Source organism: Micromys minutus (genome assembly GCF_963924665.1).
Source record: "Micromys minutus genome assembly, chromosome: 12".
In the NCBI taxonomy this organism is placed as follows: domain Eukaryota; kingdom Metazoa; phylum Chordata; class Mammalia; order Rodentia; family Muridae; genus Micromys; species Micromys minutus.
In genome coordinates, this window is record NC_137981.1 from 17,168,798 (window position 1) to 17,186,711 (window position 17,914).

General features: G+C 35.3%; 1 protein-coding gene and 1 pseudogene across 2 annotated transcripts; one reads left to right on the forward strand and one right to left on the reverse strand.

Annotated features, from left to right (window-relative positions):
* Positions 1-9,823: 9,823 nt before the first annotated feature.
* LOC308428077 (cytosol aminopeptidase-like) lies at positions 9,824-11,652 on the reverse strand (annotated as a pseudogene). The gene is made up of 2 exons: positions 11,527-11,652; positions 9,824-10,671 (listed from the first exon to the last, which is right to left on the reverse strand). The product of its transcript is annotated as a cytosol aminopeptidase-like (transcript).
* A 2,870-nt stretch (positions 11,653-14,522) lies between these two features.
* Positions 14,523-15,476, forward strand: LOC308428221 (olfactory receptor 4K2; the record flags this gene model as incomplete). The annotated part of the gene is made up of 1 exon (XM_080926631.1): positions 14,523-15,476. One exon carries the CDS (start codon positions 14,523-14,525, stop codon positions 15,474-15,476), a length of 954 nt encoding a protein of 317 aa, XP_080782757.1.
* Between the last annotated feature and the right edge of the window lie 2,438 nt (positions 15,477-17,914).

Sequence of the window (17,914 nt, forward strand, 5' to 3'; positions counted from 1 at the left end):
CATCAAAATTCCAACTAAGTTCTTCATTGAGTTGGAAAGAGCAATGTGCAATTTCATCTGGAATAACAAAAGACCTAGAATAGTGAAATTCATCCTCAACAACAAGAAAGCATTTGCAGGAATCACTATACCTGACCTCAAGCTATATTACAAGTCAATTGTGGTAAAAACTGCATGGTACTGGTACAGAAATAAGAACATGGATCAATGGAATAGAGTAGAAGATCCAGAAATGAGCCCTCACACATATCTTCACCTGATTTTTGACAAAGGAGCTGTAAACATTCAATGGAAAAAGAACAGCCTACTCAACAAATGGTGTTGGTACAACTGGCACTCAGCATGCAGAAGAATGAAAAGAGACCCTTTCTTCTCTCCTTGTACAAAGCTCAAGTGTAAGTGGATTAAAGATCTCCACATTAAACCAGGTACACTGAAACTATTAGATGAGAAAGTAGGAAAAACCTTAGAACTCATAGGCACAGGAGAAAATTTCCTGAACAGAACACCAATGGCTCGAACTCTAGGGTCAAATATCGACAAATGGGACCTAATGAGATTGCAAAGTTTCTGTAAGACTAAAGACAATGTCAAGAAAACAACATGTCAGACAACAGAGTGGGAAAAGATCTTTACCAACCCCACATCTGATAGAGGCCTAATATCCAAGGTATACAAAGAACTCAAAATACTATACACCAGAGACTCGACCACCTTATTATAAATGGGGTACAGAGTTAAACAAAAAGTTCTCAATTGAGGAATATCGAATGGCTGAGAAACATGTAAAGAAGTGCCTGACATCCTTAGTCATCAGGGAAATGCAAATCAAATCAACCCTCAGATTTCACCTCATACTAGCCAGATTGACCAAGATCCAAAACTCAGTTGACAACAGATGCTGGTGAGGATGTGGAGAAAGAAGAACATTTTTCCATTGTTGGTGGGGTTGTAAACGGATACAACCACTCTGGAAATCATTCTGGTAATTCCTCAGAAAATTGGACATAGTACTACCTGAAGATCCAGCTATTCCACTTCTGGGCATATAGCCCAGACACAGTCCAAAATACAACATAGATACATGTACCACAATGTTCATAGCAACTCTATTCATAATAGCCAGAAGCTGGAAAGAACCCAGATGTTCTTTAGTAGATGAATGGATACAGAAATTGTTATACATTTACACAATGGAGTACTACTCAGCTATCAAAAATAATGACTTAACAAAATTATTAAGAAAATGGTTGCATCTAGAGAATATCAGCCTGAGTGAGATAACCCAGTCACAAAAGAACAGACATAAGATGCAGTTACTGGTAATTGGATACTAACCTCAGAAAGCTCTGAACACCCCAGAAACATGTCACAGACTGTGTCAAGTTCAAGAAAAAAAAGAAAGAAAAAAACAAAAATGAATATATTGTAATTAAAATAGAACTGTATCACATTCCCCTTTCCTCCTTCCAGCCCCTCCCTGTTTCTCTCCTATGCCCTCAAATTAATAGCCTCTTTTCTTTTATTATTATTACATATATACATATGTTTATGTATATGTATGCACAAATACTTAATTACAACCTTAAAAAATATAATCAGTTTAAAAATAAAAAATTAATTGTCACAATCCATTAATTAATTTGTCCATTAATTTAGTTTGCAAGTATTTATTGAGACTATTTTCATCTACATACATACAGAAATAATGGCATACATTTTTATTGCAGTTTTCTGTGATATAGATATCATGTAATGAAAGCTTCATAAAAAAGAATTTAATTATTTTTCTTAAGATTATATTTTGTAGAATAATTTAACAAGCATTGGCATCAGGTCTTTGAAAGGCTGGTATTATTCTATATGAGATCCATGTTATTTGACTTTTCTGTTCATTTTTTTATTTTGAACAAAAATTGGTAAACTGATTGTATAACATTTTAATTTATGGTCTGTTTGAATTATTTATTTCATCTTGATTTAACTTTGGTTATATAAATCAAAGGATTTAATTATTTTAGGTTTCCTGGCTTGTTTGAATAGAAATTTTAAAGTATGCCCTTATGATTCTCTTAAATTCCTCAGTTTATAGTGTATATCTTCCTTTTGATTTCTAATTCTATTAATTTGGATCTTCTTGATCTTTTAGTTAATTTGCCTAAAGCTTTGTAGCTGATTTATTCATGATAGCTAGACATTAGAAACAGCCGATGTATACAGCAACATATATATAGATAATAAAAATGGTGCACTTACATTGTGAGATGCTACTCAATTTATTAACAAAAATGTACCACCATTTCTGTATCAATTCCTCTGTTAAAGAACATTTCGGTTCCTTTCAGCTCCTAGATATTATAAATAAGGCTGCTATGAACACAGTGGAACATGTGTCCTTTTTAGAAGTTGGAGATTCTTTTGGGTATATGACCAGGAGTGGTATAGCTGGGTTCTCAGCTAATACTATGTCCAATTTTCTGAGGAACCAACAGACTGATTTCTAGAGTGGTTGTACGAGCTTGCAATCTCACCAACAATGGAAACGTGTTCGTCTTCCTCTACATCCTTGCCAGCTTCTGCTGTCACCTGAGGTTTTGATCTTAGCCATTCTGACATGTATAAGGTGGTTTTGATTTGCATTTCCCTGATGACTAGGAATGTTGAGCATTTCTTTAGGTGCGTCTTAGCCATTTGATATTCCTCAGTTGAGAATTCTTTGTTTAGCTCTGTGCCCCATTTTTTAATAGAATTATTTGATTCTCTACAGTCTAACTTCTTGAGTTCTTTGTATATATTGGATATTAGCCCTCTATCAGATGTATGGTTGGTAAAGATCTTTTCCCAATCTGTTGGTTGACATTTTGTCCTTTTGACAGTGTCCTTTGCCTTACAGAAGCTTTGCAATGTAATGAGGTCACATTTGTCAATTCTTAGCCTGAGAGCATAAACCATTGTTGTTCTGTTCAGCAAAATTTCCCCTGTATCTATGTGTTCTAAGCTCTTCTCCACTTTCTCTTCTATTAGTTGCAGTGTACCTTGTTTTATGTCGAGGTTTTTGATTAACTGGAGCTTTGTTCAAGAAGAAAGCAAGGATCGATTTGCATTCTTCTGCATGCTGATTGCCAGTTGAACCAGCACCATTTGTTGGAGAGGCTGTCCTTTTTTTATTGAATGATTTTTGCTTTTTTGTCAAAGGTTAAGTCACCATTGGTGTGTTGGTTCATTTCTGAGTCTTCAATTCTGTTCCATTGATCTACCTGCCTGTCTCCGTACCAATACCATGCAGTTTTTAATAACAATTGTTCTGTAATACAGCTTGAGGTCCGGGATGGTGTTTCCTTGGAAAGTTTTTTTTTTTTCCTTTTTTATTCTTTAGAATTGGTTTTGCTCTCCTGAATTTTTTATTATTCCAAATAAATTTGCAGATTGCTCTTTCTCACTATATGAAGAATTGAGTTGGAATTTTGATTTGGATTGCATATTTCTAGGCCGACAGATAGAACTAGAAGCTATTACCCTGAGGAAAGTAACCCAGTCACAAAAGACCACTCATGGTATGTACTCACTGAAAAGAGGATACTAACCCAAAAAGCTCAGAATACCTAAGAAACAATTCACAGAATTTATGAAGCTTAGAGAGAAGTAGAACAGAAAGTTGATGCCTCACTCCTGCTTAGAAAGGAGAACAAAACACTCATGGGAGGAAATAATGGGACAAATAGGGATTCAAGTAAAGATCATCCAAAGCCTGCCTCACCTGGGAATCCATCCCATATGCAGCTACCAAACCCAAGCACTATTGCAGATGCGAAGTAGTGCTTACTGGCAGGAATCTGATATGGATGTCTCCTTAGAGGATCTGTCAGAGTCATACTGATACAGAGAAAAATGCTTACAGCTAACCATTGGACTTAACACGAGGACCTCAATGAAGGAGCTAGAGAAAAGATGAAAGACCTGAAAGGGTCTTCAACTTCATGGGAAGAACAACATTAGTAACTAATCAAACCCACTGCACTCCCAGGAACTGAAATACCAACTAATGAGCACACATGGAGAGGCCCATGGCTCCAATTGCATATGTAGCAAAGAATTGCACTGTCTGCCATCAATTGAAGAAGAGGTCATTGATCCAATGAAGGCCCATTTTCCAAATGTAGGGAAATGTCAAGGTTCTGAGATTGAAGAAGGTGGTTGGGAGAGGGAGGACCTTCATGGAGGCAGTGGGAGGGAGTTGGACGACGGGATTGATGGAAAGGAGATAACATTGAAATGTAAATACAAAGAATATTCCATAAAAAGGAAAAAATATAAAAAGTAAAATATGATACTTTGAACTTTGTAGATAAATGGATGGAGATGAATGAGATGATCCAGGATCAAAAATACAAAATATATTAGTCAGGGTTCTCTAGAGTAACGCTTTTGGGCGGTATCTGCATAATATACAGAACCATTAGTAAGCAAAGAACTTGTCTTCTCTTCCTTCAGTTAAACAATTATAGGATGCACAGCATGGAGCTTTTGATGTATGTTTGGCTGCAGATGAAATTGTAATGGGAATAGAAACTGTAGGCACTTGGGCAACTTCTTCATGCCATTTGTTTGCTCTTTCAGAACTTGTTTGGCTCTGATCCCATATATACTACTTCCATTTGATAATAGGTTGCTGCTGTGCATGTTCTCTCTTATGACTGGCATGATGGGTCAGGTAATATATAATTTTTGATGGGCAGCTCAGGTTGCATAGTAACTTGGTGGTTCATTGTCAAAAAGCAGGTTTCAACAAATAGAAGGTCAAGGGTTGTCCTTTAAAAGAAGAGTAGTTGTCTTCAGATGATGGCAGAGCCTTACTCCCATGTTCCAAATACATTTTTTATTATTCTCACAAAGGGGCCTGCCAAAGACCCCAGTCAGCAACCTTATGTTACTGCAAATACCATCAAGTCTTTTTGATCACATGGCCCAAGTAATAGAGCAGCCTGCACAGCAGCTTGGACCTCTTCAAGAGACTTCTTCTGTTCCTGCCCTGTGGTGGTTTGAATATGCTTGGTCTGTGTAGTTATTCTATTATGAGGTATGTCCTTGTTGGAAAAGGTGGGACATGATTGGAGAAAGTGTGTCACTGTTGGGCATGGGCTTTAAGACCCTCTTCTAGCTTCCTGGAAGCCAATTTGTTCCTCAAAGCCATCAGATGAAGATGTAGAACTCTCAGCTCTTCCAGTACCATGTCTGCCTAGACACACCCAAGCTCCTACCTTGATGATAATGGACTGAACATCTGACCTGTAAGCCAACCCCAATTGAATATTGTCCTTTTAGGAGTTGCCTTAATCATGGTGTTTGTTCAGGGCAGTAAAACCCTAATTAGTATATACCCCTACACAAATCTAGCAGCTTTCTTACTTATTTGGTTTATGGACTGGAGTAACAAACCCAATGAGGAATGTGCTGTCTCCAGAATTTAAATAAACCCACTAAAGACTGTGCTTTTTTTCTTGGTGTTAGGAAGAGCCAGGTACAATAACATATCCTTCACCTCAAAAGGAACATCCCTGCATGCCTCACACCATTGGACTTCTAAAAAATTTATTGTCGTAGAATGCTCTTGAATTTTGGTTGGACTAATTTCCCAATCTCTGATATGCATATGTTATTACCAATAAGTTAAAAGTGGTTGCTACCTCCTGATCACTTGGTTCAATCAGTATAATGTTATCAATATACTGGACCAATATGAAATTTTGTGGAAGAGACAGATGATTAAGATCCATAGAATGTGTATGTATGTAGATATACATGTGTGTGTGTGTGTGTGTGTGTGTGTGTGTGTATCCTTAAAGATAAATTGTAGATGTATACTGCTGTCCTTGCCAACTGAAATTAAAATGTTTCTAGTGGTCCTGATAGACAGGTTCTGTGAAAAATAAATTTTCTAGATCAATTGTTGCATACCATGTGCCAAGAGATGTGTTAATCTGCTCGAGTAAGGACAGCACATCTGTTACAGCATCTGTAATTAGGTTCACTTTGTTGAGTTTTTAATAGGTAACTGTCATTCTCAATAAGCCCTTCATCTTCGGCACTTGCAAGAGAAGAAAGATAATGGGAAATATGATGGGAACAACTACCCCTGCATTTTTCAAGACCTTAATGGTGAACCTAACTTTTACAATTTCTCCAAAGATGTGATACTGGTTTTGATTCACTATTTCCCCTGGAAATGGCAACTCTAAAGGTTTCTATTTTTTCTTCCCTATCATAACAGCTCTCACTCCACTCATCAGAGATGCAATGTGGGGATTCTGCTAGCTTCTCAATACATGTAACCCAAATTACACAGTCTTGTATTAGAGAAATAAGCACAGATGGGTTTGGGGACCCACTGAATCTACTGCAATTTAGATATCAGAAACAACTCCATTAATTACCCAATGTCCATAAGCTCCTATTTTAACTGGAGTGCTAAAATATTTCTTGGATTCTTCTGGTATCAACATTAATTCAGAACAAGTATCTAATAGATCACAAAAATTCTGATTGTTTTCTTCCCCTAGAGCTATGGAACCCTTGTAAAAGGCCTTAAGAGTCTCTCTGGAGATGGACTAGAGAATGGATAATGCTAAAAAATATCTTAGGTATTTTACTAAATTACTTCCTTGGAGGAATGTAACCTTCACTCCATTCAAGAGGTTTTGGGTCTATAAACTGGCTCAAGCTAAGAAATTTGTGAGTGAGATCACTTTTTTTGCCATAATTCAATGTAGCCTTTTTTTCATTTGTCTGAGAAATTGTCTGATTATACAAATCAAATGAAAATGTAGTAGGCTTCTTATCTATGTTATGCCTGTAAACACTATATGTGGTCAGCCAGTACAAAAGTTCCACGTGAAGCATTTTATCATAAAACTCAATTAGCCTCTGCTGCCTATTATGATAACAGTAATCATCTTTCCTTTAATGGTTCAGTGTTGCTACTTTGTCTCTGTTACTACAGGACTCAGTTGAACCCCCTTTTTATTTAACTGAATAGCAGAATCTCTGACTCTAAGGTCTGGCGAAACAAAGCATGTCAAATGTGCCAGTGCTCCTCCCATCACTTTGGGTTTTATAGATGTAGTGAAGGTCATGTCCTCTGGGCCTTACCATTGTGGAGGATTAGATTTTGTATATGGCATACACAACCTAGCATTACAATTTTCTTGAGCTTTACATTCCTTTTATCAACACTAAATCAAAGGATATCAGGCATCTCCAATTCCTTTTCAGTAGAACATCTTTTGACAAATGCTTCAGCCAACCATTCAAACAAACTTTGACACTTTTTCTCTAACTGTGGAACCTTCCATATTAAATTCAAATTCCCTATTTAGAGGACCCATATTAGTGAACCTAGTATGATCCAGTTTTGTGTTCCTTCCACCATTATACTACATTGCTAAAATCCATTTACACAAATATTCCCTAGACTTCTGCTTGAAAGCATTAACAAACTCATTAAGTTTTTAGTAGTGCAGTGAACTTCTGTGTGACTACACTCCCCTCTAGGAACATGTTTTGCCTTAAGCCTGGTTACTTGTCTAGAGACAAATATTGATGTGTCCTATGCAACATAAATATTGTTATGCCTGATGTCTCCTTCAGAGAAAGTCATAGCTAGTTTAACAGACAAAAAAAATTAACTTATTCATTCAAAGGTAGAAAGGGCAATATTTCAGGAATCAGGAAGAATACTTCTGCTGAGTATAGATACAGTACTTCCTCGGGTAAAATAAATTGTTGTCAGTCTGAATGATCAAATTTCTCATCCTCCCTAGGATCTTCTCAAACATACCCATCCAAAGACGACCTTACTTTACCTCCTGAAACTTTCTAGGGCTGGAGTTTGAATTTTCATTGTATTTCAACCAATCTTTGGTTTGACTGTTCACAACTTGGTAGCTTTGGTTAAGTAGAAAAAGATTCTCTTCTAGTGCACACTTAGAAAAACGTAGACTATTTATGTATATCTGGATCTAGTCAGCTTTATCACTAAATTTATTGATTCCCTTTCCTGCATCCTGGGATACTAGAAGTTGGTTCTTGTTGTCATGTAGTCTACTCCTTTCCTTTGTCAACTTATCCAGAGATGTAGGAACAACCAACCAGCATCTTTATTTTTCTAAAAGTTGTCAAAAGTTTTATATAGAAGGTAACCAAATTGCTTGCCTCTCATAACTGTTGACTCAGAATTATCAAATTTGTATTCGTATTAATAAATTTTTGTAATATGCACACCATGGCTTTTCAGTACACTCTGAGCTCCCCAAAGAGGCTTTAGTATCTAGAGAAGCTTTGGTAGCTGTAGGTGTCATCAAATTCAAATGCCTATTTCACATATTTACAAAAGTCATCTTATCTACCATTACTCTATAACTCCTCCTGGTACCAAAATCTGTATTTTTCAGGGTTCTCTAGAGGAACATAACTGACAGAAAGAACATATATGTGAAATTTAGTAGAGTCTCTTATATGCTGTGGTTAAACTGGTCCAACAATTGCTGCTAACCAACAAAAAGTCCAGAAGACAGTAGATCATCCTACAAGACTTGATATCTCATTTAATTTTCAGTATATTTTAGAAACTCAAAGAAGGCTTTAATGTCAGAGAGGGAAGGAATTTGTCATTTAAAGTATAGACAAGCAGACAAAGAGAAAGTGCTTCTTTTTCCCTTATCCTTTGTGTAGACTGCTACCATAATTTAAAGGTAGATTTTTTTATCTTCACAACTCAAAAGATATGGATTGGGGTAGCTCTTTCCACTTTGGTGATTTAATAAAAAGAAAACCCTTATAAGTATGCACAGCTGTTTTATTTAATTCTACATGTATATTGTCAAGTTGAGAACCAAGAATAGTCACATGGTATTTTTAGTAGGTTCACAAAAGGGTAGGTTTCTACAGAGCTTTGCCATACACCTTAGTTTTATTGTTTCTTCTCCCAATCCTTTCTTCTCTATGTGCTCATAACTGTTTGTCTCCAGTAATTTTTCCCAGATGTTCACAGCACATCTGTACTACAGGGTAGCTTCACTAAGGCCTCATTTTTTCCTTTTACTTTCTACTTCTAATGGTCTTTAAACTCTTAGCCCAATTAATCAGAAAAATGAGGGAAAAAAGAAATATTAAAATAGAAAACAAAGAAATTCAAAATATCATAAGAAAATATTTTAAAAACTTGTACTCTATGAAGATAAGAAGCCTAAAAGTGGATGAGTTTCAAGATTCATCAAAATTTAAACCCAGAAGAAGATATCAACCTAAGCAGATACATTATGGTAACTAGTAAGATTTCAATGCATACTATCAAACCTCTAAAAGAATTAAGTACTGACAAAAATATATTCATATAATTTTATGCCAAAATGCTTTAAAAATCTGTACATGTATCTCTCTTTTTAAAATAAAGTTGTAAGAAAAAAAACTGCCAGAAAAAAGAAAATGAAGAGATTAAACTATTATTTAAAAAGACTCCCAAATCAAAAGATTCATGGCCAGATGAATTTAAAAAATAATTCTATCTAACTTAAAAGATCTGAAGTTATTTATGAAAACAGAAACAGAAGAAGGACCCCAAACTTCTTTTGTAAAGCCAGTATTACTTCAATAACAAAGCCAGGTAAAGGCATAACAAAATGGAAAACTACTGGTCAATATACCTAATGAACATAAATTAAAAAATAATTAGTAAAATACTTGCCAATAGAATGCAGACATGCAGACATGCATCAAAAAGATTATCCATCATGACCAACTTGACTTTATACCTGAAATGAAGGGAAGGTTATATATGCAAGTCAGTAAATGCAGTAAACTGCATAAAAAACTTAAACACGAAAATTATATGAACGGTATTAATGGGCAAATTGAGCTTTGCAGCAGACACAATGGCCGAGCATACTGTTGCTGCTTCTCCCATATTAGCCCTCATGAGGTCCTTATTTGCAGAAGCCTTGATGGAGACACCTCTACTGTCAAAGGTAATGCCCTTTCCCACAAACACCAGGGGTGCTTCGGCTGCACTTGTGTTGCCTGTGTAGTGGATTTCCAAGAAGACTGGTGGTTCTGCAGACCACTTGGCTACATTTAGGAATGAACCCATTTCTTGTTCCTGTATCCAAGACTTGGGTCTGATATGGACCTCTGTTTTACTACTGGCACTTTGGAGATTTTTTTCAGTAATTTCAGCAGATCTGGTTGGTGTCATCTCATTGGCTGGAGGGCCAGGATTTGCCCAGAAGCAAAGAGGACCTCTTTCTCCTAGGTCTCGAGATCACTACTTCCATGGAGCTTCGCCGACACGGCCACCTTCTGTTTCTGCTTTACGTCATCATGCTCATAGAGATGGAGCACAGCTTCTTCTGCAGCACCTTGATCATCTCCACAGGGATCCATCTCCGCCTATGACAACTCAAGGTCTTGAACCTGCCTTTGTCCCGCTGCAACAGCAGCTCGAATGTTTTCTGTGCCTTTGTTCCAATTTTCCTGGTCATCCACCTGAGCCGATCTCTTGCTGAGGCCGATCAGCATCACACTGAAATCCTGATGCAGACCTTAGAAGGTTCAGGTTTTGCCTGCCTTGAGAGGTGGTCCAGAGATGTTCAACATTTCCCTCAGCTTTCCAGACACTAACTTATTATAAATCTATCCTGTACTTTTTTTTAAAGTTTTCTTTTTTTTTGAACAACTTTATTTTAAAAAACAAAGATAAATGAACACATTTTAAGCATTTTTGCATGAAAGTATACGAATACATTTTTGTCAGTGCTTGGCTTTTTTTCCCCCAAAGGTGTGATAGTGTGCATTAAGGTCTTACTAGTTACAATGAAGAAAAAGTACATGTAAAACAGGATGTAACCGGGAATTAGTCCAAGTTTTCTTTGTGTGTAAGGATTGAGTATAATGTTTTTTTTTCTTTTTTCTTTTCTTGAACTTCACACAGTCTGTGAGTTGTTTCTGGGGTGTTCAGAGCTTTCTGGGGTTAGTATCCCATTATCAGTGACTGCACATTATGTCTGTTCTTTTGTGACTGGGTTACCTCACTCAGGATGATATTCTCTAGATGCATCCATTTTCTTGAGAATTTTGTTAGGCCATTGTTTCTGATAGCTATGTAGTACTCCATTGTGTAAATGTACCACAATTTTGTATCCATTCATCTACTGAAAGACATCTAGGTTCTTTCCAGCTTCTGGCTATTATAAATAGAGCTGCTATGAACATTGTGGTGCACATATCTTTGTTGTATGTTGGAATGTGTCTGGGGTATATGCCCAGAAGTGGAACAGCTTGATCTTCAGGTAGTACTATGTCCCATTTTCTGAGGGATCGTCAGACTGATTTCCAGAGTTATCCTGCACTTCTAAACTGTGGCATGTCATCATCTTGGTCTTTGGAATAAATTCCTAAAACAAGGCCATTTGTCATGTCTGCGGTGGACAGATCCTGATCCCAGAGACCTCTCCCTCTCAGGCGGCAGAGCACTACTTGCAAGTACACCTCCTCGGCTCTGCCCATGGCACTGGCCTTCAGAGAGAGCACGTGGTGCGTGGGAGTGCAAGTGACTGGAGGTGGGACCTTCAAGGTCAGTGAACCCACGCCTATTAATAGCATTTCTAAACACCACCATCACCACCACCAACAAAAATACATAGGTTTTCAGAAAAGATACTTATTCATAATGACATAAAACAAAATAAAATATCTAGGAGTAATTTATATTTATATTATATTTATATAATAATTTATATATAATGTGCCGTTATGTAAGTATATATTTAAGTATTAAAATATAGTATGATAGATAATATAATTAATATATTATAAATATTATACAATAATGTAATATAAAGTAGTAGTTATATAATAGGAATAATTTTTATAATATTAAACCTACTTTACCTTAATAAACTTAGGAATAAACCTAACCAAAAACTTTACAATGAAAACTGTAAATATATATATGAGAGAGAGGGAGAGAGAGAGAGAGAGAGAGAGAGAGAGAGAGAGAGAGAGAGAGAGGAAGCAAAAGGTGTTCCATGCTTATGGGTTGTTAGATATAATAATTTGATAAAAGTGACACTTAATAAAAACCTAACAATATAAACCAATCAGACCTCCTAAAGCTCCCATAAACTAAACCACCAGCCACAGAGTGCACCTCTGGGGACCCATGGCTCTAGCTGGATATGTAGCAGAGTATGACTTTATCCTGCATCAATGAGAGGGGTATCTCTTGGGCCTGTGGAGGTTCCATGACCCAGTACAGGAGAATGCTAGAATGCTGAGGCAGAAGTGGGTGCGTGAGGAAGCACCCTCATAGAGGCAGGAGATGAAGGGACAAGATAGGGGACTTATGAAGGTGAAACTGGGAAGGGGAGCAGCATTTGAAATGTAAATAAATAAAATAGCCAAACAACACATTTTTGCGTGCATAAGCATACTATTTCTATGTGTCTGTGTATGAAAATCACACTGAAATGATCCTTGGTCACTTTCCTGCGTTAGTTTTTGAGGCACTGTTTCTCATGGAATCTGTAGTTCACCATTTCTGCTAAATTGGCCAGAAAGTCTCAGGGACCCCCTCTCTCTGTACTTCCAACAGTGGGATTGCAAACAACCAACTATGTGCCACTATGGCCAAATTTAAATGGCTCCTTGATATCTGTCTGTATTATCCATAGCAACTCTTTATTAACTGAGCCAGCTTCAAAGTCTGCCAATTTTTATTTTAATAAATTTAGTAGTCTATGTCAAAGACTTCCACTTGAAAAGTGAAATTATGCAGAACAATAGTCATTTAAAAATTCTTATTTTATTAATGGTCACATTCACATTAATACCTTAGTCAAAATTACCTATTTTACTTATTTAATTAATAATTACCTGCCTTAAGTTTCTTTCTGAGAAAAAGAAATTCTTCCTGATAATTACTTGGGTGAATCCATACATAAATTACTGGTTTGGATTGTCTGAACAATTCCTACAATTTAATAACAGTTAGGATTTTACAAGACGTTTGTCTTTTAGGTAAGGTCCATTTTCTTCACAATTCCTGGAAAATAAGTTTTATACAGGACACCTTTCATCAAACTTTCCCAATTATTTTATTTATTGATGTTCAAAATCCCTAAAGAGCCAAGTTTACTTAAATCAGAAGTGAATCTTTGTGACTTTGTTTCTATTTTTTTTTCCATTCAGGGTTAAATAACCAGGGGCTGTGATTACTTTGCTTGGTATTTGCCTTTTGAAATGATGATTTTTTCCCCCATTTTCCATTCTTCTCCCCCAACTACTTAGGTCCAGGTAAAAACAGCCTTTGAAAAATCCCATAAGATTTTAAAATTCTCTTTGTGAGCTTGCTACTGCTGTATTTCTTTGTTTTTTTTTTTGTTTTGTTTTTAATGAATCCCTTTGCAAGATGATTTCTTGGTTAATTTCCAGTTCCCCACAATATTTGCTTAATCTTCAGCTCCCAAACAGCTAATGGATCAGCAAGGTCACTCTTTTGTGTTTAAAATTGCCTCCCAGGGAAGCTCAGAAAGAACATACTTAGTGCTCAATAATTGGAGAGCCTATATTCTGCCATAGATTTAGTAAGTAATGTTTTGATGAGATTTCTATTGACAGACTTAATTGCTGGTCCTTTTCCAGCCTATTAATAAAACAACTTCTACATGTTAACATATACCGTAGGAACATTCAAACAGAAAATTGACCAAAGAGTTTTTTTTTTTTTAAATGTCCCTACAAATTATATGCAATTTATCTTTTAGGAGCAAAATGCAATTTTGAATTATACATTTGCATGTTTATTGGTGAAACAAACTTGTATTTTAGTAAGAGTGAAATTGTCCGGGAAAAGAAGTTCATTCATTTTCATTGATTATAAAGCTTAGTGTCCTTCCACTGGGCATTTGTGTACAATTATAAATAGGATAGCCTTCCCATCAGTACCAGTAAAGCTAGTATTTTCAGTATATCTTCTAAGAACTAACCAAGAAGCTCATATTTACAAATAGGTCAAAAGTTCTCTGGACATTTATGACTTCTCTACAGCCGTTCAATGAATTACTGCTGTGTTACTTACGATACCTTACATGTGATATAGTTTTATTTGATTTTAAATAAGGATATCTTTATGACTATTTGCAATGTCTCACTGTACACTTGTATCCACTTGTGTGTTTCTCTAAATATGTTTCATTGTCAACATGAAAGAAGTTCATGTGAAACATTAACTACTGTTATTATTTAGATGAACAGATGGACAAATAAAAGGTAGTTCTGTTTATAGTATTTGCATTTGACTAATATTTGCTTCAAGAAAAGAGTGATGTTTTCAGTACATTTATTTAAAGACTATTTGTTTCTTCAGTAATGTTGTAAAATCTGTTGAGTAACATATTTGATAAGATATTGAAAGAGGATAGTGAGAATAAGTGTATATTATATGAAGTGATTTCTGCCTATGAATCCAGATAATGAATGTAGCTAATGAGTCTGTTGTGACCGAATTTGTTTTGCTGGGACTCTCTAATTCCTGGGAACTACAGATATTTTTCTTCATCGTGTTTTCAATCTTTTATGTGGCAACAATGGTGAGTAATAGCATCATAGTCTTTATTGTCATATCTGACTCCCACCTACACTCGGCTATGTATTTCCTGCTTACCAACCTCTCTATTATCGATATGTCTCTTGCTTCCTTTGCCACTCCCAAGATGATCATTGATTATCTAACCGATCATCAAACAATCTCCTTTGATGGATGCATTGCCCAGATATTCTTTCTCCACCTGTTCACTGGTACTGAGATTATTTTACTAATGGCCATGTCTTTTGACAGGTATATTGCAATTTGTAAACCTCTGCGTTATGCTTCAATCATTAGTCCCCAGGTGTGTATTGCCTTTGTGGTGTCCTCATGGATTGTGGGGACTATGCATTCAATGAGCCAGGTAATATTTGCCCTAACATTACCGTTCTGTGGCCCCAATAAAATAGATAGCTTTTTCTGTGACCTTCCTGTGGTGTTCCAGCTGTCTTGTGTGGATACTTATGTCCTTGGTCTCTTTATGATTTCAACAAGTGGCATTATTGCATTGTCATGCTTCATTATGTTATTTAATTCATATGTTATTGTTCTGGTTACTATCAAGCACCATTCTTCCAAAGGATCATCTAAGGCTCTTTCAACCTGTACGGCCCATTTCATTGTTGTCTTCCTGTTCTTTGGACCGTGTATTTTTATCTATATGTGGCCGCAAAACAGCTTTGTGATAGAAAAGATCCTGTCTGTATTTTACACCATATTCACTCCCATTCTGAACCCAGTGATATATACTTTGAGAAATCAGGAAGTAAATTCAGCTATGAGGAAACTGAAAAGTAAGTTTCTAAATTTCAGTATAGAAACTCCTTCCCGTTCTTTATAATTTTGTTTTAAATCTTCATTATTAAGTATAACAGGTTTCGTGAAACAGCAATACTCTGTTATGCATGGATAACATTACATTTGAAACTTTACAAGGGAATTAATGAAAATATTTGAATCCAGGAAAAAAAAAAACTAGTCTAGAAAAGTGACAGGATTTACTATCTAATATCAGGGTTTTCTGTTTAAAATTAGATAGAATGTTGGATAATCAGGTTAATATAGGAGAGGAACAGATAATAGGTATATCTTAAGAGATACTAAGTGATCAAAGGAAATGATGCCAGTTATGTACACAAAGAAACTCAAGATACCACCTAAAAAAACTCAAGATACCACCAAAAGCATGACAGATGAGCAAGGTTTCTATGACCCTCAGGGATTCATCACCGCTGTAGAAAACTAATTTCTGTTTCAGAACCATCTTTTCCACATACCTGCGCCATTTTTACTGTGCATTTAAGCCAATGCCTGGGATGAGAGACGTCCTGGTTTATGTAAATATGTAGATGTAGATAAGGTGTAAAGAAGTTATGAGAATGTGATTTCCCCCTAAGGAACAGCTAAGTCATGTCAGAATCTCATTCTTACATGAGCCACCAGGAATCATCAAAACTGCAGTGTTTTGATGCCTCTTTGTGACAATGACGATCTGTAGGGAGGTACGGCCATCCTGGAAAACAGAGAATGTTATGAGTTGCAAAGATGATTATTTGTGTTTCAGCAGGTCCGTGAAAGTTAGCATTAGAATTAAAGTAAGAAGGAGAGATCATGATAATAATCAAATTAGGAATAATGTGTTACACTAAAATATTTATTTATTTATTTATTTATTTATTTATTTATTTATTTATTTATTTGGGGGGTATTCCAGGACATGGATTTTCTGTGTACCCTGGCTGTCCTAGAATTTCTTGTGTAGACCAGGCTAGTTTGAATTTACAGAGGTCCATATTCCTCTATCTCTCAAGTGCTGGGATTAGAGGCATGCCTGGTTTAACTCTAAATTATTGTATTGCTTTACCTTTTGGTTTAAAAGATTATTTCTGGTTAATATTTGTGAAAATCAGGTTTTGTTTCTGTTTAGTGCTAAACTGTTGATTTAATAAGTGTGTCTTATTACACGCAAATAAGTTTTCGTGGTGTTTTAAACATTATCATTTTTGTACAATAAGAATGACTATGACCCCACCTGTTATTCAAATTGTAAATATTACAGGTTGGAAAATATTGTTATCTTTATTATTCATTCCAAATTATCATTTAAAGTGATAGCAAACATTATGTAATTCACTATTATTTGGAATTTAATAAATTATCTTTTTAAAATTTGTATCAAATATATTTTCCCAGATGTAACCACCAAAAGTAGGATATGTAACAAGCAAATATTTATGAATACTTAGTTGTTTTTATTTATTGAAATTATCAAGCAAGTGAAGAGAACCATAAATTATATATGAATTAGAATATTGTCTATTAGAGACAAATAAATAATAACACAGCTCTAACTTTTCAGTTTAGACTAAATTTTAACAGGGATATACTGCTTATCAACTTTATAGTCTTTTCAACAAACACAATAAGCTAATAAGTAAATGAATTTAGAGGAAAAGTGTGAGATATTGTGCTAAGGTTTTAAGTCAAATTTGAAATTAACAATAAAGACATTGATGGTATTTGCATAAGCAGAGGTCACATTTATGTCAGCAAAAGAACTGCAGAATTGTAGTTAAAATTGTGTTATAAATTAATAAGTTTTGGCTATGTACTCTTTGTTGTAGTTACATGCTAAGATCCAATAATCTGATTTATTTACACTACTTTAGTAAATGTTTAAGTAATATTTCAAATAATTATTTCATAGAACATGAAATTGTATTTCCTTATATTCCTTGTATTTGTTCAAGGAGTCTTTTAAATGAACTTCTTTTTGTAATATAAAATATTCCTCATTTTTTGAAACATCACTGAAATGACCACAATATAAAATTTATTTTTCCTGTCAACAACTTAAATATACTTTTAGTTGAACTGTTATTGGAAACTTAGACCAAAAAAGAAGAATCTTCAGATGAGAAATAGTAAAATAATGTTCAAGATAAGTTTAAATGTCAATAAGAAGGAGCTAAGAATGTAGACAAACCTACCAAACAAACAAACAAACCCCAAAAAATTAAAAAAAAAACAAATCAAAAACCAAAAACTAGGAATAATAATAATAATAAAAGCAAAGATGACTTGGAGGGAGGATAAATGATGTAATTATATAATAATAAAAAATTGAAATTGTGAAAACATGGAGTGTTTTTGTAAGAGATAGATAGTGTCAATATTCAGGGCTTATGTGGAGAATTCTCAGCCTTACATGCATGTCACTAAATCCTTCAGGAACATAAGTGGCCAGAGCATGGCTTTGCAGTGAGAGTCAGTAATAGG